The 26,035-nt window shown below is 40.3% G+C and overlaps 1 protein-coding gene across 1 annotated transcript in view; it reads right to left on the reverse strand.

Moving 5' to 3' along the window:
* The window catches only part of LOC146002232 (fibrinogen C domain-containing protein 1-A-like), a 258,177-nt gene that overhangs the window by 66,691 nt on the left and 165,451 nt on the right, over window positions 1-26,035 (reverse strand). Inside the window, exon 2 of the mRNA XM_083139951.1 lies at window positions 22,122-22,351. Coding sequence (XP_082996077.1) covers window positions 22,122-22,343 — 222 coding nt within the window. The 5' untranslated portion in view covers window positions 22,344-22,351. The remainder of the gene's footprint in view (window positions 1-22,121; window positions 22,352-26,035) is intronic.

The raw sequence follows: 26,035 nt of genomic DNA on the forward strand, positions 1-26,035 counted from the left end.
CATTCTTTGTTTAACTTCAGTCACCCATTCCAGTTCATTGTGTCTTCTTCTCCTTTCTTCTCTATTTCCTTGGCCTCCTTCCATTTTCTCACTAGTATTCTCTTCTCCCTTCCTATCTGCTTAGCCTCATCCCACTCTATGCCATGTCCTGTTTCTCTCGTGTGTTTAAATATCGCATTTCTCTCTCTCTTAAGTCGTACATCATCCCTATGTTGTTTCAACCTGTCTTTCAGCCTCTTTTTCGTTTCTCCTATGTACACACTCTGACATTTTTACACTTCACTTCGTAGATAATCTCATCCTATTCCTCTTCTCTGTTTTCTTTTTCTTGTTTGCATTCTTCGCTATTCCTAAGATGCTTCTCCCTCCCTTTCTGTAAGTTTTAATTCCCGCTTTCCTAAGCACTTTGCATATCTTTTCTGTGGTCTTCCCCATACTCCTTATTCCAAACCTCTTTCTTTTTCTTTCTCTTCCTCTTTCTCTTCCAATTCTCCCATTCCTCTTTTCTTCCTTCTTCTGTTTATGTCCAATCTATCCTGCTTCTCATAGCCATTCTTTTCCAGTGTTTCCATAGGCTATTTATTTTGTCTTCTTTTTCACATTCCTTCGTGCATATTTTCTTTATTCTGTCCTCCATATTCTTTATGAAATTTATTTTTGTCACCTCACTTACATCACTTCTTTTATGGCAGAGTACCCCTGCTGCACACTTTTTCTGATGCCAAGCGGTTTCAATTTCTTCTCCTCTCTTCCTTTTCATCAATATATCAAGGTACCTTAACTTGTCTTCTTCTTCTATTTCGAGTTCCAATAATATCTCTCTTTCTTCATCTTGTATTTATTTGGCAAAAATGTCGAACTGCCTCTTCGTTCCCTTCCATATGCCAAAACAATCTTCCACATATCTGCAAAACAGAATTACGAGTATTTTGTCACCTCCCTTTTTCTATCACTTTCTTTTCCCATTCATTCATAACCAATTCAGCCAATGCTGGGCTTAGGCTAGAACCTATATTTAGTCCTTCACTCATTAACATTATTTTATCTCCCATTATACTGTAACCGTTATTCCAAATGTTTTCCAGCGCCTTCACTACCATTTCGCTATCCCATTCTCCTATAATTTCTTGTCCCATTCTCTTTTTAATAATGTCCAAAACGTGTCCCTCTTGATGCTCGGGAATATACTTTTTACGTCTAAGCTAAACATTGTAGTCTTCATCTCATTTAACTTAAGTTTAGTAACGTTTAGTTTATGTTAGTATGTTAGTTTATGTTTTTTAATAAAATAAATTACTGCCAAATATTTGCAAATCTCATTGCAAGGTTGATATGTACAAGTTTGTGTGCAGATGCCATCTGGTACTTTTGTGCTGATAAGGGAAGTATTCGAGGTTCACGTTGTTACATTACGGCTAAAACACGTACAACCACAGTAACAATCTAATGATGAATCAGCAGCGAATATACTGCCCTGTTCACAGTTGCAAACTATTACATGTGTATCCGGTGCATAGATAAACACAGTCGTCGGAGAGCTTGTATTACTACTACTTATATCCCTGTATTTTCAACCATTTTTGCCACTTGCCTTATAATGCCCTGAATATACATTATATTAACTTATGTGTTGCTTACCTTTGTAATTTTTAAGTTATTTCATTTCTATTTTGTCATGTGTTCAGTGTGTCAAAGACAACTAGTATCAGAAGGACAAAGTAGATAAGACTAAATTGTAGATGACAACTTGGTAACTACATTTACAAATATTTGAAATGTAAGCTGAGACAAAATTCGATATGACAGTAGTTATTCACCCCCGTTGAGGTCGATAAATCAATTGATTGGAAAAGATCGATCAAAGATCAATTGATGACCAAGCAGTGTGGGCAAGCAAGGGTGGGTGTTTTGAGCGTTTTGATTGGCTGTTGGGAAAAAGTGGGCGGGGCTTAATGATATGGGTTTCCTGTTACTGAGGAGATTGATAAGTGTTTCCGGGGGGCGTTTTCGGGGGCTTTGATAAGTTTGGCGGGAAGTGTTTCCTGTTGTTAATGAGTGATTGATAAGTGTTTCCGGTCTGGAGTTGATTAAGGGGGGCGTTTTCGGTTTGGGGGCTTTGATAAGTTTGAGATTGCGGGAAGTGTTTCCTGTTGTTATTGAGGACTTGATAAGGGTTTCCGTTGTTGATGAGATAGGTGGCTATTTTTGGGGGGCGTTTCCCGTTTGAGACCGTTGATGAGTCTGAGATTCCTGGAAATGGGTGTAACGGTTTTCTGTCTGAATAGAACATGCCCGAACATGTTTTGGGCGTAGGTTTGGATGAATTTGCAATTTCTGGGTGGTGTAACGGTTCTGTGTGAACATGCCCGAACATGTTTTGGGCGTAGCCTTGTAGTTTTAAGTTTGTTTAACGGAAATGGTGACGTAGGAGGAAAAGGGTATAAATAGAAAGGATGGAGGATCTTAGTATCATGTGAGGATGGATGTAAGCGGTACACGTTTGTCTGATAATGGTGTGAATTTCTACGAGATCAGCTACGAAGAGTTCTGGGAACTTGTTCGGTCTTGCGGCGATCTGGACAGCGATCGAACGGCCCTGGATCGGTTGCTGAGTTATTTCCCGTTTATGTATGTAGCGATACCTGAATCTCCCTGGTGTGGATGTCACGTGGTCAACGGATCAGGAAAAAGAATTCACCGTTGCTGCGAGACTTTGAAGGAGATAGAAGAGAGGAAAAGAAGAGGTGACGAGAGAACAGGATTTCCGAGTCACGGGTGTATCTGCGAACTACGTCGCAGGAAGGAAGAGTTGGGCGAAGCTTTGAAGAAGAGAGTGAAAGAGTGGGTTTCTTTGTTGGCAGACAGAAATTCCGTGTGGTGTTCTGGCTGTGATCGTCCATTGTTACTTAACTTAGAAGGTCATCCTTGTTTCCCTGTGGTTCCTCCCGAAGGTTTCGATTTTCGCAGACGGCTGTTCCCCGACGATCCTGAGGATATTCTGGCTGAACCTTTATCGCCGATACCGAGGACCCCGTCACCTATAGTATCTGATTTTGAGAATATTCTGGCTGAACCTTCATACCCGATGCCAAGGACCCTGTCACCTACAGAACCCGATTTAATTCGTTTTTACCTCGTATGAGAGTGTTTACTCACCACGATTGCTGGACTCGCACAGAGCCTACAACGCCGTCACCTACAGTATCAGACGAGTTTCCTTTGTTCGACATATGAGAGTGTATACTTACCATACTCGTCTGATAGCAGGCGGTCCTTTTACCACCGATTATATGTCGGTGAATGCGAGATACAAGACTTACAGAAAGTGGCCAATAGGATTACGTCAGACTGCTGAAGAATTAGTCACTGCAGGTTTTTATTATTCAGGATTCAGTGATAGGGTAATATGTTTCCATTGTGGGTACGGAGCGTGTGATTGGACATCCGAAGATTGCCCGATTCTACAACATTACCAGGCAATACCAGCCTGTAGTTACATACAGAGTGTTGCAGCGTTACACAGTGATTCGAAAAGTTGCAAATATTGCGACAGTGTGGAAACTACTGAAAAAACATCCGATAAAAAGAGTGTGGATTCTGTGCTACTCTGTAAAATATGTTTTGAAAACTCTTGGAGTGTGGTAATTCTTCCGTGTCGACATTTTGTAGCCTGTGGTCTCTGTGCCTCTCAATTGGACAAGTGTGCGGTATGTCGGGGCAGTATTAATGATACATTGACAGTGTTCACCTGTTGAACAAAATGGATGCCTGTTTTTTGGACATTCAAGGTTTTCGAGGAGTCGAAGGAGAATTTGTGTGTAAAGAAGTAGGAATTTTAAAATTTCCTTTCGACAGTGCATTTGACTGTTTAGTGAAACCTCCATATGGTTTACACTTGTTGAGTGAAAAGTATCGCCGAGTGAATTACTGGCTCCGTACCAACAAACATGGTCTCGATTGGAATGATGGATGGCTACCGTACGAGAAATTAGAAGATCTTCTGTATTTAGTGCTTATGAATCAGCAAGTTTATGTTAAAGGTACGGAGAAAATGGAATGGGTGAAAACATTAGTGGGGAAAAAAGGTGAGGGTAAGATGACTGTATGCAATATCGAAGAACTTGAATGTCCAAAGTTAAGCAGTGTCAAAAACAGTTCAGAAAGTTTAAAATGTAAAGAACATGGTAAAGGTGAAAAAACCTGTGCAGTTGAAAATGTCTGGAAAATGTACACTTTTTATTGTAATAAATAAAAGAAATGTTCAAAATATACAAATGTTTTATTTATAATTGATAGTATGGATATAGAATAACACAAATATTTTATTTACAATTGATGATATGGAAGGTTTACAATACCTGAAGGGTTATATTACAATACATAAAATAAAAAAGACTGATTTACAATACATAAAATAACAAAGACTGATTTACAATACATAAAAATAACAATGGAATACAATATGGAATAGATTTACAATGGATACTTTACAGCATCAGATACATAAGATAACTTATTTACAATATCAATGTGTGTCCAAGATTGTTCTCAAGATATATTTCAATCATCAGTTCGTTGTACCAAAGTACATAAAAATAGTTCAATACATCGGGTACTTCTTTTTTTTCTGAAACCATATTCTTTTTTATACAATATACAAAAGCCTCCATTTCGGGTTGTAATTTATGATAACGTTCGTTCATTAATTTTTGCAGAGGTCTAAAAAGATTACACATAAATAAATGTAGTTCAGAGGCTGTGAAAATGAAAGCATCCGGTGAATGATGTTGATACATCGAGATGCAACGTTTCCCGAAAAAATTTACACCACTAACGGTGATATTTCCAGTAACCAAATAATTGAATCGTCGACCAGTGTCGACGTAATTCAGTAAGTCAGATTTTAAAGCACACAGTTCTCTAATCTGTTTAGAATCGATGCGTACGGGTGATCTCCCCTGTTGCGAAAACTCCCACACCAAATTGAAAGGGGATTCCTTTTCGAATCCTATGGCTACGTACTTGTTTTTTTCCTTGTTCAGAAAATATGTGTTTGCAAGATAGAGATCTAAACATGCATCTACGTCATGTAGTTTAGGACACTCGATTTTGTCTGTGGAAAAACCAATTTCCCTACGTCTCTTTATGAAATCACAGTCCGTAGTCACATCCATTCCCTCGTCAGCCGTCTCGTTCTTGATAGTAACGGTTTCTAATTTAATAGGTTGCACACGTTTGCGAGGTTTCCGTTTGGAAACATCATCCTTATGGGTCATGCGTGTCACAAGTTTGTCGTGTTTCTCCATTATAGAAGCCGCAGTAGGTTCCATGGTGTGTTCACTAGAACTGTCTCGATGGCACTGAGAGAAAGATACGGCAGCACACATTTTAAATAGATTTCTTCATGTCGCGAGCCTGCATGGTGTGGATAGAACAACACGTTTGTTCCCCTCTGGAACACTTGGAATGTGGTAAACATTTGAAGATCTGACGAAAACGGTGCAGGATATATCCATCTTTACTGATACCTGGTGGAAATGTGTGGATGAAATCCTTGGTTGTAACGTGACGTGCTTTGTAATAAGCATACACGCAACAGTAATGACCGCATGTTGTGGCCAATATCCCCTGTAAGGGAATGTTGTTGTAAGTCCATACCGAGGAATGACTGTTCAGGAAATTTACGAATTCTTGATAGAAAGGATGAAATCCGTATGAATCGAAATACTCGGCCACATTGTTTTTGTCGAAATAGAAGGCCACCCAGTGTGTACCCCGGGAGTCGGACTTGTCAGTGTTTGCGATGATCAAGGCCGGGGTAGGAAACGTCCGAGGTAAAAGATCTCTCGGGTAAACACCGTAAAAAATGTTTCTGGTGGAACAGTTACGAGATAGAATCTGTCTGATCTGCGACGTGTTCATGCTGCTTATGTTTTCAATAATGTATAATAATGCGTCTGTCTTTGGTCATTTCTATGCTTCCAGGGCTGTTGTCAAGTAGTTCGGGAAACGATTGTATCTTCACAGGTTTCGAAGTTGTCACTTTCGAAGAAACACTACTATGCTTAATAGTACGGGTTATCACTTTGGTGGGTTTTTCCATCACAAGCAGTATAATGTTTACATAAGAGCTGTTTCGATAACACTGTGAGTCAGAAACACAGGCAGACATATTTATGGAAACTTCTGTCTCACTGATGGAGGATGACACTTCTATCTTTAGGTATATCCACTGCAGATTCAAATTCAGCATACAAAAGGCATGTTATATTTTCCGACAGCGGGGGAGAAAATTGCATCTCGGCTCCGATGATGCCTTGTTCCTGGAGACTGGTGTGCGTGTCGTTTCCTGAAGAGTCAGGCGTTATGTCGTAAATCAGAAAAAAGAATCCGTTCTCGAACATTTTCCGTGTGATCTGGTGTCCGTAATTGGCGTGGTGAATGCCTGTACCGGAAAATAGAGTTTGATAGGCACGTGTTATCAATCCGCTGTTTCCTCCTGTGGTGATCCGTAAAGGTTCGGAAGGTACGAGTTCTCCATTTTTCACAAGATGGAAAGAAGATAGGTTAAAACTTCTAAAGTCGAACGGATTTTTCTTACTGTCTCCGAGAAAGCTGGCGGTGGATACCATAGCAAAAAGAACAACATTCGGAAAAGGACCTTGAAAAGCATTATCGATCGAAATCTGCTGCGTTCCGGCGACGTAAGAATAAGCTTTGATCACGCTTCTGGTGAACGGATAATGAGCAGGAGCGTAAGTGAGTGCTCTGTCTATGGCCAAACTGGTGGTGGGAGTAGGAATGATGTGATTTATTTCGAGAACAGCCTTTAAAATTTTTATTCTGACTGTAGGTGATGTCTGGTCTCCCCAGATGTAAAAAGCGTCACGTGATCTAGCTAGATCTATGCGTACTTCAACACCGTTGATCAGGTATTTAGACTGGTGGAAGAAATCTATGTGAAGTTTTCCCATAAGGTCGACCACGGCTGTCACTTCCGTAGGATTGCCTGTCGTCGGAACATACTGGAAAAATTTTTTCCTTGTGGTGAAACCTGTGTTGTCGGCAGTGATTTCATCTTGATGTTCAGGTGTGTCCAAATACCATAGGGCATTCGTGAGATGCGTGTTTGCGGCATCGCTTCCGTAATTGATAGCTGCTTCGAAGATCGCTTTATATGCGTAATTGTTATCGGCGGTTGTTACAGCAATGCCGTTGAGAGTCACTGTACATTGGGAAAAGAGTGAATGGAGAAGATAATTCACGACCCCGCAGTTTTTTGTGAGGGCATTTTCGGTTTCGGAAGCACTCATGGGACTTCCATCCTGTTTAACCATTTGCGTTTGCAGACGGAGATAGGCAGATGAAAGATCGAGAAAATCAGTTCCTGCCCCCGGTATGACAAACTGAATTATATTTTGATTATCGATGGAAGCGATAGGTTTGTAGGTGGCTGTGTACGTTTTTTCCACATTTTGCTGAATAGGTTTTTTCCGGAAGAGGTCGAACTGCGAGATCATGCACATGTTATCCTCCATCATTATCCAAAAATATCTTTCCCTCAGACCTTCTGTTTGATTTTTCTTTTACGTGTTGTGGATGTTTTCCTTCGTTTTTGGATGCTCGTTTTTTACGGATCGTAGATGTTCTAATACGGGTGGCTGAACGTTTTAACATCAACTGAGCAATTCTTGTTGCAGGTTTCGTTCTTATACCAGAACCTACCAGAGAGTCGATTTTCCGTTGTGCTATATGCGTAATAATTTTTATCGGCGGCTGTTAGAGCAATGCCGTTGAGAGTCGCTGTATATTGGGAAAAAAGTGAATGGAGAAGATAATTCACGACCCCGCAGTTTTTTGTGAGGGTCTTTTCGGTTTCGGAAGCACTCATGGGACTTCCATCCTGTTTAACCATTTGCGTTTGCAGACGGAGATAGGCAGATGGAAGATCGAGAAAATCGGTTTCTGCTCCCGGTATGACAAACTGCGAGATCATGCACATGTTATCCTCCATCATTATCCAAAAATATCTTTCCCTGAGACCTTCTGTTTGATTTTTCTTTTACGTGTTCTCCTAGATTTTGCGGATGTTTTCCTTCGTTTTTTGGATGCTCGTTTTTTACGGATCGTAGATGTTCTAATACGGGTGGCTGAACGTTTTAACATCAACTGAGCAATTCTTGTTGCAGGTTTTGTTCTTAAACCGGAACCTACCAGAGAGTCGATTTTCCGTTGTGCTTTACTTTGAAGATTTTGACCTGCTTCACGTACCCGTTGACGAACAATAGTTTTCGGAGTTTGTTGGTTTGTTGCAATGTCGGTGATAATGTTAGCGCCTGTTTTTAAAGCTTCTCTTCCGATCGCCTTTGCACCGCTCCAGAGTAGAGGTTTCACCATTCTAAACAGTCCTGCGAAAAGTGACCCCAATCCTCTCCCTTTTTGATTTCTAGTTGAACGGTAGATGGGGCCAATTCCTCCACGGATTTGGTTACTGTAATATTCGGTCTGCGAATTCATGATGATTCATTCGCTTTTCGACAAAGACTGAGACAAATAGCTGTCTACTGTTTTTTAAAAGGACTTTGCTTTTCTACGAAAATGTAAAACAGCGATTGTGGGTACGGAGCCAGTTCTCAAAGGTAAGAAATTTCCTTTTCTATCGTACAACGCAATTTCTATTGTTTCGAAAGAGGCTTTATCCAGAGGAACGTAATGAATCGGGTCGAATGATTGATAGGCTACGGGTACTGTGCAAGACGTATTTGTGTCCGAACACTGTTTTCGGGTAAGACGCAAGAGACGTACCATTTCTCCCCCGACCAATTGTTGTTTCACCAGATCGGAGTAAATAAATATATATGGGTTTTTATCCACAACGCTATTGGACTGTGCGTGCGTAGAATAAATAGATTTCAATATGTCATATCGAAATTTAGCATAGTCATCAGTTTCGTCTATGGGTGTAACGGTATTTGTTGGAGCATCGTCAGGTTCAGGCTTCGGAACCCCTATCACGGATAGATGTTTGTACACGGCCTGTTTGAAGAAAAACCTGAGATGAGTAGGAACAGCTACATTAGCAGGGTCTGTTTTCAGGAAATAAATCAGATCCTCTATCGTATATGTTGTTGCAGGAAAATAAAATGGTTGTTCGTTAATATAGAGTGTGTTATCCGCACAAACAGTAGATCCAAATGTTCCCCATTGCGGTTCCGTCAAAAAATGCCAGAATTTCTCGAGAACGGATCTCCTTATTTCCAGGTCGTCGGGGAGAGATTCGATGATGGTAGAGACTAGGTCCTCAGCACTTGCATATGTCCGAACAGGAAGAGTTAACATTCCAGAATCAGTTTCCAAAACATTGTCGTATAGAGTTGAATAATGTAGTTCTGCCAATCCGACTTCCCACAATTCTGGAGACAGATCGATCCGTTTAGCAAGTTTTATGGTGAAATGGGTGAGTGTGTTGTCTGGAAAATATTCCTCCGATGCAGATGATAGGAGGTAAACGTAGAAATTATCGTCCATTCTCGCCGAACACAGAGAAGTTACTGGATCGCAGTAACGTTATATTTTGATATAAATATGTTTTGGAAATTATTTTCCCGATAACTGTTTTACGGAAGATGCCTTGATCCACGAATCGAAACTAGGTGGATATCCGAGCCAGCGAACCAGGTATTCCAAATTTTTTCCTTTTCCCCGGGTGTTCAAAATTTTATCAATTTTATACTCTTCGTCAGGATCCGAATAAACTTTCTGCAGTTCATGTTTGTAAAATGTACCTTTTACTGGTTCTTCATTTAAGTCGTCTAATATGTATACAGGTACAGGTGTTCGCTGAACAAGGGCATGGATTTTGAAAAGTTCTCGTGACCAGGATTGTTCGTATCCTTTCTCGAAATGTCCTTTGACGACAGAAATTCGTACAATATCACCTACATTAAGATCTGAAGACGGTTGTGAAACATGTTTGTCAGGTTTGTTAAGACGTTTCCACACAATGTAAACATTTGTCTCGTTAACATCTCGAGGGGCCATTCCTATGGAACTGTGGATTGCTGTATTGTAACCTTCGAGAAGTTGCGGTAAAATATCTACATAGCGTCTTGTCTGTTTTGAGGTGAAATATTTCCACATCCGTTCTTTTAATGTTCTGTTGAAACGTTCCACTACACTCGCTTTCACAGGATAATTTGTTGCTGTCGAGAATTGTACATGTTCATTTTTTAAAAATTTCTGGAATGTAGAATTTGTAAATTCCGTTCCTTGGTCGGTCTGTAGTGTATCAGGTTTCCGTCTGTTTTCTTCGAAAATAGTTTTGAAAGCTTCGGTTACCGAATTGCTTGTTTTATTTTTTAGCGGTAATGCAAAGGCATATTTTGAAAATACGTCGATGACTGTCAGAAGATATTTGTATCCGTCGTTATGTTTTTGTATCGATGTCATGTCGTTGAGATCAGCTTCCCAAAGCATGTCTATGTTCCATACATTGTAATGATTTCGAGGAAACCTTTTTCTCGCAGATTTGTGGAGAGTGTAGGTTTCCTGATGCATCAGCCATTTTTTCACCGTATCGCGGGATATATTTTTATCCCGTACCGCTTTCCACAGACGATCTACAGATGAGAATGAAGCATGGTGTCGGGGATCGTAATATATTTTGGTGAGAATTTTATTGTGTTTCAACTTAGAGACTCCCATGACCGATCTCTCTGTCTACGGCTTTTTCTCAGAGGAACCAGTTTGTAAGCGTCAGGTGTTCTCAGAAAAGGTGTAGTTTTCCTGGAAACACGGACTGTCACTTTCTTCTTCTTCTTCTTCTGTCGATGAGACGGTCCAGGGCTTTCCGTTGGCGACGATGAGAAGTTCAACGTTTTCGGATCCGGAAGTGTTTTTTTCTGACGTTCGTCTATCAAATGTTGTGCCGTGGATTGGTACTCATCGATGATATTCTGTAACTGATGACGTGTATTACGGGGTAATGTCTCTGCCAGGTTCGGAGGAAAATACGTCGATTCTGGTGAAATAGTAGAAGAACCGTCGTTATCTTGAACAATAGGAATCTGTAATGGTTCTTTGGATTTTCGGCTCAGCCATAAATACTCGTCCAGTTCCTTTCTGTAAAGACGCCATTTTTGATCGTCTGATATATTTTTCATTTTTAGAATATCATTCATCTTCTTATCTAGAACGGATAATTTTTGAGTCACAGACAATTCGGAACCACGAATACGTGCTAACTGTTCCGGTGAAAGGACGATCATTTTTTTGTAAGAAGATGTCATTTCTCAATGAGGAATGAGAGTACCGAGAAGACCCGATAACAAGGAGCCTAGAAGTAAAGGTAGAAATCCTCCTTTCTGAACAAGAAGCTTTCTGCGTTTCTCGATGTTCACTTTCGGTTTCACTAGATTGCGTATGACCGACTTGTAAGGTGTCAGACGACGTTTTGCGGACGGTTTAATTTTCACGTTTCCTTTTAAAACGTTCAGGCAGCATTCGCTGATGAAACGTATCGTTTTTTTCGGAGCACTTTTCAATAATGATTTACGGATTTTGGGCGGTGAATTTTTCAACACGTGCAAGAAAGGTGAATGTTTCTTGAAAGAAGTGGAATGTCTATTCCTGTTAGAACGTGAGTTGGTACGTGTCTTCCTCGTTTTCCTCATCTCGATGCTTTAAACATTCCTGAGGAAGATATACAGTTGAGTAATTCTGGTTGAAAACGTCTGTCTGATAACGTAAAGGATCCGGTGTTGACTGTGAGAGATCGATATACAAATAACTGTAAGGTTGCGCGGTAGCATCTATATATACTTTTTCGAGTTCCTTCATGCGGTGAGGATGAAGTTGTCTTGCAAAAACAGTGAATTGGTTCATATCTCGAGGATTTTTAAAAATAACAAAGTGCTTCACGTTCAACGAAATATCTCTGCAATTTTTTCCTTGGTGAAAAAGATTCTGTGTTATGAACACCACCGAAATGTTTTTGTGATGGCTACCTTTTGTGAAAAGGTCGGCGACTTTTTCCCCTTGTGCAACCATCATAAGATCATCCAGGATTATAAGTGTAGGAGTTTTTCCGTTCCACGACTGCCAATCGACGATACCTTTATGATATTGCACATCTCGAAGACTTTGTGGAATACTGTTGTCCTGATCGTAACACCATATGATTTTCTTGACGGATCCTTCTACAAGATGAACGATGGAATCGACCATATTTGTCACAAAAGTAGTTTTTCCGCTTCCTGATGCTCCGCAAACCATCATGGTGAAAGGATGAGAAAGTTTAGGAATCATGCTGAAGAAACGTCTTACAGATTCTGAAGAAAAATGAAGGTCTGGCAGTCTGCGAACACGTTTTATATCAGCCCCGAAGGGTTCGAACTCTGGACCGTTACAGACATATTTTAGTCTGCACAGTATCCGAAAGGAAACGATAAATGTTCATGGTCGAATTGTCGTTTCAACAATACTGGCTGAAACAGCTTTTTTTCATTTGTACTGATGACTTGGAACTGTTTTGTTCTTCTGATTCGGAAAATATTTTCGACCATAACTTCAGGTTTCTCATTGTTTATCATGTCGCACATGGTATCGAAATTAATCAATTCTGATGTGGAGGTATTCAATGTAATCCCTTTCACTTTACAGATATACTGTGCTTCGGAGAACGGTTTTGTTATTTTCATGCTGTAACTTTTCGGTCCCGTTGAAACAAACTGTTCACAAACCGCATCGGTGCCGAAATCTGCCAATTCATCGGTGAGTTCTCCTAGTGCGTCACCTGTCTGGGGATGGTATTCCATTTCAGGACTATCTATGTAAATTACTGAATCTGTATCACAATAACATACCCTGTCACCCAATTTTTCTAGAAGTTCATAAAGTTTCAGACGAGCATGACATGTTGTGAAGGCAGCGATAGGAACGTTTACTTGCCCCATAAAGAATTAAGGCAGAGTTTAGCCAGAGTACGTTTCCCGGGATTGACTTCAATACTGTTTTCTTCCAACAGAATACCCTCCTTATCGAAATATTCCTGTATGTATTTCTGCTTATCCTCGTCGTTCTGACACCATGAAGGCCACCCGCTCGCTTCCTGTTTTATTTTCAAGAAGGTGTTGACATAACCAGAAAAAAGCCCTCCAGTCTTTGTGACAGGGTCGTACATCGATGTTTCATACTTCCACACTTCCGACACTGACAGCACTTTGTAGCCTAAACTGCAAGCTTTACGCACTTCGGCTATGACCCAAGTTCCTGAAAGTACACGTTGATCATCGGAATGGCTGCATGTACCTTCACATTTTAATCTAAAAGCACATTCCTTGCACAATACAAACATCAGTTTTCCGTGCATTTTTGTAGGTAAAACAGGATGTAAAAGGGATTTCGGTGGCAGAATAGTACATTTGATGAGTCCCTCCATGTTCAAAACCTCATTTACCGGAGGAATAGAATTTCCTAGAAATATTGTAGGATGTCCGACAGGATAGGCACAGTATTTGTTCACATAAGGGTACAAACTTGTAAAATCGTTGTACTGCAATTTCTCGTTTTCCTTGATCTTGTAATAAGTCCTGACTGTTTCAACTCTTCCTCCATATAAGGCGTCTCGTGGATTTAAAGGAATGCAGCAGACAATAGGATGTGTCGATAGATATCTATTCAGTTCAGGATCTGCTTTCAATATTTTGTTGAAATCGCATTCCCACATAGTGACGACATGGTATCCTTCAGAACGTAAAGCCGCAAGTTTACGACATGTTGTCTCGTATCTGAAGGCTGCTGTGTTCAACATGTCACTGTGTTTCTGACTGTTACTATCCTGATCGGTTTCATCGTCATCTTTCGGATACATATCCCTGTTAACGGATATGCAACGTTGACAACCATGCCAGTAACAGCCCAGGGCCTCATACACTGTCCTCGTCACCTCGTGATAACCGTCCACTCTGTAACGTCCTCCTATGACATATTTCTCACGAGTACGTCCGCCGTGAAGAAGTATTACATCATTCTGTTCTTCAACGTAGGTTAGCCATTTCAATGCAAACTTCGACATCTGATCTGCATGATGGTAACCTCCTTTAGGAATTATTCCTATAGTGTTAGCAGGCATAAATTTCTGTCTGTAAATTAGTGAACAGGCAGATGCTATTGTGAGACAATCCTTGAAAATGTCTATTTTGCATATGTCTAGGAAATTCTGTCTCAGCTTCAGACATCCTTGTCTCAACAGGGTAACATCCCTGATGCAGTATTGGAGAAGTTGGTTTCTGTTGTTGAAAGGTATATTTCGCATACATTCGACGTCATACCAAGACATGAAACGGTGTTGATCTTCAACTGTTTTCATGTATTCATAACCGTATGCAGAAGGAGGAGGCATCGGTCCAATGTAATTTCTGTTCTTGTAGGTGTTCCACAAATGCGGATAATATCCTTTCTGAACAGGCAAACCGAAAAGTTTCGAAAAGCCTGCAAGATTTGTCTGAACGTAGTTGAGACTGTCCACAAAATGAAGATTTTGGTATGTCATGCTGATGATTTTGGTACCATCTAAGATGACACGAGGTTTCATTTCTCTCTCCAACATTCTCCGTAATAAAAATGTACAATCGTAACCTCGTGCATTATGTGCACAGATGGTTATGTCGGAAAACTTATGCTGCAATTCCAAATAGGACAGGAATGTGTCTACAGGGTCATCCCAGAATATAAACTCTCTTGTTCCACAAACAGAACACGGAACCGTTAAATCCTCTTTTTTGTAACATGCGTGACAGGCCGTCTGCACCACAATAAGATTCGGAACGTGAAGAAAAGTTTTTTCTTTCTCAAAATAAGGAATGTCAGTGTAGCATTCAAAGTCGTAAAACACAAATAGAAATTTTGAGTTCTGTTTAGGTTTCGGTATAGACATGTAACAGAAATGATTTACAGGTTTCACACAATTACATACCGTACAATATTTCATGTTGCATCTATGTACTTTCTCATATCTATTGTTCGTGAGAATAATTCTGAAACATCGGGGACACTGTTGGATTTCGCTGCAGACAGTACCGTTTCGGAACGGTGTAGAAACATGATTCGTGAAGCAGTTCTCATTTTTGAAAATTCTGTTACATGTTTGACATATTCTACGAACACCCTGTTCAGGCACACACGGTGGAGTTGAACGGCACATAGAACATAACTGTTTACACAGATGGTTATGAGCTTTCTGAAATATGAGTTCGTTACACCTGCGACATTCTTGTTTTGCCGCAAATGCTCCAACACGGTTCACTATCACATCATAATGCTGTCTCAGGTTATCGTAGAGAAGATATATAAATTTGGAAGCGTTTTCAACCTGTCCTTCAAACAAAACATCTTTAACGTCACGAAGATTGTTGTATACAATAATTTTATATTCTGGGAGAACTTGCTGAAATTTTCTCAGTTCGGGAATTCCACTTCCGACACACGTATTGTCTGTCAGATCTACATCTGCTTTTCGCATAATTTCGAAAACAGGTTTGAGAAGATTTCTGTTTCTTCTGTATTGAGTATAGGAAGGATCGTTATCAGCATAGACTTTCCCAATGACCAGCGCTTCAGCTAAACAGAGAGGTTTTTTTCTATTTGGCACACCGACGATACTTCTTTTTCGAGTGCTTAACATGTAATTAGGTAAACAATATGTTCGATTACCCCCACCTCCAACAGGTATACTGACATGGTCTGCTCGTAAAATTAAGCGATCTGTAGCAGTGAAGGTTTTCGCACTTTGTAGTATTTTGTACATAATGTTCCACACCATATCACTGTGCAACTGATCACATCTATGCCACCCGATGTAAATATCTTTCACAGTTGGGTCAGATATGTTAGACAAAGATAAACCTATTTTGTCTTCATCCTTGGCGTCTTTTTTAACGTAGGTGAGAAGATTTTCAACACCTTCGCGAATCCAAATGTGAGGATCGACATTTTCTGGTGGCTGTGAGAAACTGAATTCAACACGTCGTCCCTTGGAACGGAATTTAGGATATTCACGTTCTTGAATGTTATGTAATGTTATATTCCCTATCTGTTCACGAGACACTGAAGCACGTTTCCTTTTCTTACCTTTCCCATTTGATGGCTGTTCTGCTGGGGGGTCCGGTCTCCATGACGGTCCTGGCAAAGGCTCCGGGTGTGATCTGGATGCAGCGTTAGTTCCTGTGTCGGATGCCTGCGTCTCATTGGTGACTCGGGATACAGGATCAGGTGTTGACGGGGGGCCTGGGGACTCTTCGGGAATACCTGTCCATCCTCCTTCTGCTGGTGGGTCCGGTCTCCATGACGGTCCTGGCAAAGGCTCCGGGTGTGATCTGGATGCAGCGATTGTAGAAGTTCCTGTGTCGGATGCCTGCGTCTCCTTTGTGACTCGGGATACAGGATCAGGTGTCGATGAGGGGCCTGGGGACTCTTCGGGAATACCTGTCCATCCTCCTCCTGAAAGATCGGGTGCGGATGTTGTCACTGTCCGTAGTAAGTGGTCATACTCCTCGACCAATGAGATATTTTCTCCCGCGATGATTTTCTGAGCAATGTTCGCCAACACTTCCCGTAATTGTGCAGGTGTTGTGTAATATCCGTCACGATATAGCACTAACAGATCGTCAGCGGATAACTGTACGTCCATGATCGTACAATGATTATTTCAAGAAGACTGTCTTGTGGAGAGAACGCCGTTCTTTATATACGCAAGCATGACGCAACAGTTATCTCCGATCCTAACGGTTCTACTGACCCTATGTGATTATCCCGGAAATGATTAACAGTCTTCACCACATGTTTTCCTCGTTGATATCGCTATGTAACGGTTTTCGTGTTTATCTGTAAACACAGGACACAGGATGTAGATAAATTCTTAACGAAGGAACGTCTGAAATGTTTATCTATCAGCAAAGGAAGAAGGACGTAGATAAGAAAATAGCTCGGCTCCTAATTGAGCTAGACCGGAAGTGATGACAAATTCGTAATCTGCACGTCGAGACCTTTCAGTAGAGTGTTCGGAAGGGGGGTCTACGATTGAAAATAAAGAAAGTAGGAAACGGCCGGTCCTAGAACAATGAAACCTGGTTCACCGGTAAGAGGCCTTCACTCCGAATCCAACAAGCTATCAATCATCCTCCTAGGTCAATTAGGAGTCGAGATATAGCGATTTTAAGTTTGAAGGTCATTTCAAGGTCAAGTTGTCCAATCGATAGATCTCGAGGCGTAGAATCCGAATATGGTGTCATTTCCGGTCTAGCACTTCCGGTTACCGAGATATCCAGGTTTGAAGTTTCAAGGTCATTTCAACGTCAAGGTCACGGTCAAGGTCAAGGTCAAGGTCACGGTCAAGGTCAAGGTCAAGGTCACGGCCAAGGTCAAGGTCAAGGTCACGACCAAGGTCAAGGTCACGGTCAAGGTCAAAGTCAAGGTCACGGTCAAGGTCAAGGTCAAGGTCACGGCCAAGGACAAGGTCATGGTCACGGCCAAGGTCAAGGTCAAGGTCACGGTCAAGGTCAAGGTCAAGGTCAAGGTCAAGGTCACGGCCAAGGTCAAGGTCAAGGTCAAGGTCACGGCCAAGGTCAAGGTCAAGGTCACGGCCAAGGCCAAGGTCAAGGTCAAGGTCACGTCAAGGTCAAGGTCAAGGTCACGTCAAGGTCAAGGTCAAGGTCACGTCAAGGTCAAGGTCAAGATGTATATATATATACTCTGACATATGTGTGTGTGTGTGTGTGTGATATATATATATATATATATATATATCACTGTTATCACTGTTATATATATATATATATATATACTGTTATTAGCGGTCATTAACTTACGGTTACAAAGGTATACGGTATTACACTTTAACCATGAGTTATGTGTGTTAGCAGGTTCTGTGACATACTGCGAATTGTTTGTCATTCTCGTTAGCAGAATATGATACCGCTATCCACCCACTTCCGTACAGAGATATCAACATCCACCCATTTCCTTACAGAGATATCAACATCCACCCATTTCCTTTTGATATTGCGAATGGAAAATGAAACTTGTCGAATACACTGACAGTGTTTGTTCTGACATCTTATAGAAGCCATCAAGAATATGGAGAGAGAGAACTTTGTAAGTATTCCAAGTAAATAATTAACATAATCATTTTTATATATATTCAATATATGTTTATTATACACATTACATATATAGAAATAACAAAAATTGAATAAGATGATTAGTGTGTTAGCATTGTTAGTTTTTAGTTATCCAATTTTCGTTTTTTCAAAATCTCTAGCATCCTCTTCTCCTTTTCACCTTCTGTGCCCCCCATTTTATCTAAACCACTCTGCTTCCGCACACCTTTGAAAACTTCAATCAGTTCAAAACACACTTTCATGCTGAAGTGGGATGGTACATAGGTAGCTTTTCTTATATTTTCAATAAATCCCTCGAACACCGGACTTGTTTGTTTCTTGTCGAATATGTACGTGAACAGCTTGACGAGGTTGTCGAGCCTAACCTCCATATCCTTGCACACCTCTTCCAGATTTTCCAACAACTCTCCAGCTAAACCATTCTCCTCGCAAAAATCTACAAAGCACGCAATCTGCTTCTCAGCCTGCTTCGCATGGGTCTTGCTCCATAGATTCCTTCTCTCACCTCCACGTTCAGCTTCATTTTTCACATTCGCGTGTAGGAGGTCAAATTCGAACGGTAGGGATGCCATCTGGAAATAAGAAACAAAAAGTAAGACATATGTTTTTGTTTTCAGGAAAAGTTTTTCACCATGGGCAACATGATGAAAACACAGTTCATATTAATGCAGATATTTGGTGTGATGACGGGTACGGAAGAGGCGTTTCTCAGAAAGATAAGGAATATATCGGCGAAATATGACAGAATAAATCAGCAAAACAGAAATTTCTTCAAGCAAAAAATAGACGCCATGAGGGGACAGTTGGACCAGATGGAAGAGGAGCTGGACCGGAGATTCGGTACTCATGATATGCAGAACGAGATTCTGGACGAGTGCCGTACCCACCAAACAGGGTAAATACCATATTTTATAATACAATATTTTTGACACGTCTATTATATCGGAATACATTTTTTCTGGAATTCTCAAATTATAATTTCTTATACACCCATATTTACAATTTTTCGATTAAAGTATTTGATAATTCCCGATTCACACATAGAAACATACTTTCCTATACTTACAAACGTTCTTCCAAATTTAAACATTTTAATCATTACTACTTCGTTCTATATATTTATATGCATTTTCTCACAAAATATTTCTATCTATTTACAGGTTCGATACTCTCCGAAAAAGACATGTAAGACGTTACCAGCATCTAGCATCAGGGAAAAGTTTAAGACGAAAACAAACTTCTTCATCTTCCACAACAGTAAACCCCCCACCCACTCTGTCCCGAATACCTACGTCTCCGTCACCTTTCGACCGTTCCAAACCTTCTACCTCTACTACTCACACTGTTGCTACAGAACCCATGCCTCTCGAACCTGCAGCTCTTCCACAAATTCCCCCTCCGAGTTCTGCTCTATTTTTCGCACGCCTGTCCTCCCCCCTGATACCGAATGCTGGTAAGTCTACTACTTCACTATCTTCGGGTGGAAATAACCCCCAACCGGAGATAGTGGAGATACTTTCCGGAGAAGAAGAAGAAGAAGCTCAACAGGTATAAGTACCGAATCTCCGGTGAGTTTTCTGTTTTTTATATTCTATCGCTTCTAACTTTGTATTCATAGCTCATTTTAAATATATATGTACACGTTTATTACAATTTTTAAATATCGATCTTTTTTTATTTTACCCTCAGTTTCGGAAATTATACCCTACTCCGGAATACAGAAAAAAAACAATATGCTTTCTCACCTTTCACTCTTCGTCAATTTCTGAGGTGTCCGTCTCTTCTATGATATCTGGGTACCGCCGTGTCGGTGGGGTTCTACTTCCGGAAAACTGTTCCTCCACTTTGTATATGCTGGAAAGAAGTCCAGGAACAAGTGTCAGCAAGGTCGCAGATGATTACTACCTGATAGCTTACAGTCTGCCGAACTGTGTAAGTGAAACACGGTAAAACTTCTTATATACCTACCTACCCCTCCTCTGTAACAATTCCCTGATATTCTCTGCGCATCCTCTCGCGCACGCAAGGCATCCAGCGCCCACGTGCCTCGTCGGTCCTCCTCTTTTTCCGGTATACTATGAAACTCCACCTCCTCCGAGAACACAACTTTCTTTATTCTATTCACATCCTGCCTCTCGGAAACTTCTTTTCCCTTTTGCCCGCTCTCCATTCCGCCGCCTACTAACGTATCCTGCACACAGTCATACCTTATCAACGTTCCCACAAACTTCTACACGCCCATTCCAAGAAACACCCGACATGTCCCAACACGTGTTCCACAATCTCTCCATATCGCTTCAACATCCCAACACATTTCCTTTCCAACTCCTCTATCTTCTCAACCGTCGACGCTTATCAACTTCAACAGTCATTTACGCCCCCCAACCGAAACGGAAACCCATATCATCATTCCCAGAAAACCAACCGTAGTCACTTCCTCATTAACAACAGGAAACCCCAACCCATATCAACATTCCCAGAAAACCGTCACCTCATCATTAACAACAGGAAACCGTCTTATCAATTCCCCAACCGCCACTTTTCCTCCTCCCCCAACAACTAATCAAAACACTCCTCACAAATTAATCACAACCCATTCAATGACGTCACACCAATCAAATCCCTCCTAACAAAATAAACCCCACCCATTTATGACGTCATCACTCAAAACACCCACCCTTGCTTGCCCACACTGCTTGGTCATCAATTAGTCTTTGATCGATCTTTTCCAATCAATTGATTTATCGACCTCAACGGGGGTGAATAACTACTATGACCACTTCCACTCGAATTCTATTTTCTTTCAACCATTCTTTGTATCGTTTGTTTACTTCCTGTTAAGTTACAGAATGTGTTTGCTCGGTTTGTTTTACGGTACATAATGTGGCTGATTGTAGCTATGTCATTTTTCACAGAATATGTGTGTGCCTGGCAACCCTAGAACGCATGAGTTTTGCGACGGGATATGACGTCACAAATGCAATCAAATGTTGTGTGTGGTTGCCAGCATTCAGCGGGCAAAACGGGCCATTTATTTAACGACTGTAGCGCTGAAATGATGCACCAACGAGAAAAATGTGAATAAGAAAAGTTGTTTGTTTTGATGTCCTCTACACGTTTCTGTGGTCAGTGGGCGCCATTAAAACGACACCCTGTATATTTTTAATTTATATTCTAATTATATAAATATGTATTCTTTTTAAAGATTTTAGCGTTTATAAAAATGTGTTACAACTAGAAAATTGCTACAGTGCGTACAGAGCACTCGTAAAGATGGTATTTTTACAAAAAAAATTAAAACGCTGTTATAATACACTTTCTTTATGAAATATAGTTTGAGGATAATGGTTTCAATTATATTTGGTATGAAAAGGTTCAAAATTGAAATTGTGAACAATATCAGAAACAAACACCCCTCCCCTTCCTCCTGTATGCATTCTCTACATTTCCTAAAACTAGATTTCACATAAACATATACTCGTATTAAGAGTATTTAAATAAAATCCATCTTAAAATATTTGGAAATAAATGGATGAGGAGACAGGTGTGTAGAGAAGGTTACATAATTTAGAACTGCATAATTTGGTATTCATGTCCAGAATTAAATCAAGAAGACTTAGGTGGGCACAAATGAGAAAGGAAAGAAGAGTTTACAGGATTAGTGTTGGGGAACCTGATGGTAAGAGACGTGTAGGAAGGCCAAGACGAAGATGGAGGGATAACGTTGAGATGGACATAAAGGAAATCGTTAAGGATGGAAAAGATTGGATTTTTCTTGCCAAGGATAGGGACAGATGGAAAGCCTGTGTTGTTACAGCAATAAACCTTCGGGTTTAGGAAGGCTATAGAGGTAGTTAGGTGGATTTCACTTAAAAATCTTCCGAATCAACCGATCCACACACGCAAACTAGAACATGCAAGTCTATATTTTATTTTGCTACTCACGTGCTTGTTAAGTTGCTCCAGCAGAACTTCAACTTTGATAAAAGGACAAAACTCTTGCTTCAGGACGTTCACCACAGCATCACTATCTGTGTTCTGTCTGTTTGGGGTTATCTCTAGCTCTATTTCATCTTTGCCCATGGAACGTTCAACCATAAAGAACAACAAACAGAACTGAATCAGCGTCCCTATGCTCACAATGGTGACTGAAGCATACGTCTTCATTTCGAATGCTGCTGCAATTTAAAGTAAATTAAGATTATTCATTTCGAATGCAGATAGAACTAAATATGCATCAAGATTTTTCATTTCAAATTCAGCTAGAACATAAATCAAGATTATTCATTTCGAATGCAGCTACAACTAAATATACACCAAGATTATTCATTTCGAATGCAGCTACAACTAAATATACACCAGTATTATTAATTTCGAATGCAGCTAGAACCAAATTATCATCAAGATTATTCATTTTGAACACAAAACTAAATAAACTATACATCAATATTTTGAAGGTTCAAATCCGGGAACTTTTCTAACGGTGGAAGCGGCCCCGGCGCCCACCCAGCGTCGAATAACATGGGTACCTGGGGGAAACCCTGGGGGGTAAAGGCGGTCAGGGGCGTGATGCTGATCACATCATCCCCACTCACGACCGGATCAAGAAAGTGTGGGGCGTTACCCCCACACCCCCTATACGCCTTCATGGCGTGGTGCTATGCACAGGGGAACACTTTACCTTTTTTACCTTTATCAATATTTTGAATGTAAACATCAAACATCTAGAACTAAACATCAAGATTATTCAATTAGAATGCAGCTTGTTACGTTCCCCGGTTTATTCTCAATTGTTCTACTTACTTTTTATCCTCAACGACGAGCTTGAGACTTATCAGCCTACTTTGAAGCCCTCAGGAAGTGGGAAATCAAATAAGGATATATTAACGTAAACCTTGCTAACTCTCGCACACCAAAAATATATTTATATGTCAGTTAATGTTAATATATAACACTTGCACTGGCAATTAAACTCCTTATTACAAACAAAATTGTATTAAGATCATAATAATTCTTGGCTATACAAACTAACACATTCACATTTCCAAAATCACTTCCATTATCCAGCAAAATTCATAATATCTCTCTCCTAACAACCCCACAATCAAATGTTTCAAGGTTAGTCCATAACCATAACAGACTACCCAATTGAACAAAGCAAATTACGTCATCATAGACTATTAACATATTAAACACTTAAAATGATACAATAAGTGGTTGCGTATCAAGCTACAACTAAATATACATAAAGATGATTTATTTCGAAGACAGTTAGAACTAAATAAACTGTACATCAAGATTTTGAATGCAGCTAGAACTAAACATCAAGATTATTCAATTAGAATGCAGCTACAACTAAATATATATCAAAATTATTTATTTCGAATATAACTAGAGCGGAAGAAAAAATATTCAATTAATATACAGTTATCTGATTAATATTATGTGTCTAGACAAAACTAAGGACTTCGAAGCTTCATTAACAGCTCCCAATCGGCATACCTCAAATCGTTTAGTTAACCATGGTTCTTTAATAACTAATCGCATTGTGTACAGATTCACATCTGCTGACAGATATCCAAGGCAAAGATTTAAAATAGAGTGTGTTTAAATATTACACATGTCTACAGCATACATTATATTTTTAGCTAGGCTACAGTTTGAACAATGTAATATTTGAAGGGCTCTGGTGTAAAACATTGTGAGTGACATTTTGGTCATTTCTGAGCGTATTAAGAAAAAAATATTATTAGAAGCTATACTGTAGATAAATTGTTTTCATGTTGTGTTTACCAATTTCAGAAGCCTACAGATAGTCCAATGCAAATTGTATGACATGGCAATTTCACTTGAAAATTGAAGGATGACACATATTACTTTGTAACTCAAAAATGATGAAAATGTCACTTACCATGTTTTACACTAGAGCACTTCATTTAGTAAATACGTATATCACTTGTAGGTTACTATTCCAGAAATTATTTATGTGTTACTTTACATAGTCCACAGTTATTGTTGACTCATGAGAGCTTACACATGTTGATGAGATACAATTAATGCTCAATATAACGTACGTATATGTATATGGTGTCACTGTTAAGCCTTGCTTCCATGTTAATATAAACATGGAAGGACACGGTACCTTTTTTAGTGTATATAGTTATTATACAAGAAATTCTACCTTGGTCAGTATTTTAATGTTTTAGTATATGTTATGTGTGAATGGATGATATTCTACTTGACTTCATCGGGCAGTTTACTTGGACTTTGGGAAGGAACAGCATGAAATCGGGCAAACAGATTCGCACATGTTAAAGAAAGCGTATTAGAAGCTTTTTACAACAATAAATTTGCGATCTTTTATATGTACACATTCCTTATCTGATCATGTTAAGATTCACTTTGGCAAAGACCATTCGCACAATGCTTTCTCGGCATGTTTTCTTTTCAGGACCTGATCTGTTTGTCCAAACTGTGGCAGCAAACGGGCATTTCGCGCATTCAATTGTGGGGTGGTGGAATAACCGCGAAAGTGATTAAAAGCGAAACGTACTAATCGCGAAAGGGCATAACCTAGAAATCCGTGGGGGAAGTTGTTGGCTGAATATCATCCACTAAAATTTCTGCTTCGCCTGGGGCGGAGGAGACCGTCCATAGCTAGATTCAGGGGTAAACAAAAAATAAATATGTTTACAAGGAAAATCACTTTCTATTTGAAGGTAGATAAATGTATAATTAGACCCAAATAGAGAGTTCAGCGTCATTAATTGAGGTTCACCAAAACCTCAAAAACTCACTTTCTCTCCACGTTCCGCGCCTCATTTATTACGCTGACGATGTTTCACAGCGAAGAAAACCGCACCAAAACCTCAAAAACTCACTTTCTCTCCACGTTCCGCGCCTCATTTATTACGCTGACGATGTTTCACAGCGAAGAAAACCGCACCAAAACCTCAAAAACTCACTTTCTCTCCACGTTCCGCGCCTCATTTATTGCGCTGACGATGTTTCACAGCGAAGAAAACCGCACCAAAACCTCAAAAACTCACTTTCTCTCCACGTTCCGCGCCTCATTTATTGCGCTGACGATGTTTCACAGCGAAGAAAATCGCACCAAAACCTCAAAAACTCACTTTCTCTCCACGTTCCGCGCCTCATTTATTGCGCTGACGATGTTTCACAGCGAAGAAAACCGCACCAAAACCTCAAAAACTCACTTTCTCTCCACGTTCCGCGCCTCATTTATTGCGCTGACGATGTTTCACAGCGAAGAAAACCGCACCAAAACCTCAAAAACTCACTTTCTCTCCACGTTCCGCGCCTCATTTATTGCGCTGACGATGTTTCACAGCGAAGAAAACCGCACCAAAACCTCAAAAACTCACTTTCTCTCCACGTTCCGCGCCTCATTTATTGCGCTGACGATGTTTCACAGCGAAGAAAACCGCACCAAAACCTCAAAAACTCACTTTCTCTCCACGTTCCGCGCCTCATTTATTGCGCTGACGATGTTTCACAGCGAAGAAAACCGCACCAAAACCTCAAAAACTCACTTTCTCTCCACGTTCCGCGCCTCATTTATTGCGCTGACGATGTTTCACAGCGAAGAAAACCGCACCAAAACCTCAAAAACTCACTTTCTCTCCACGTTCCGCGCCTCATTTATTGCGCTGACGATGTTTCACAGCGAAGAAAACCGCACCAAAACCTCAAAAACTCACTTTCTCTCCACGTTCCGCGCCTCATTTATTGCGCTGACGATGTTTCACAGCGAAGAAAACCGCACCAAAACCTCAAAAACTCACTTTCTCTCCACGTTCCGCGCCTCATTTATTGCGCTGACGATGTTTCACAGCGAA

This window comes from Lepisma saccharinum, chromosome 18, assembly GCF_977018435.1.
Source record: "Lepisma saccharinum chromosome 18, izLepSacc3.1, whole genome shotgun sequence".
Taxonomy (NCBI): domain Eukaryota; kingdom Metazoa; phylum Arthropoda; class Insecta; order Zygentoma; family Lepismatidae; genus Lepisma; species Lepisma saccharinum.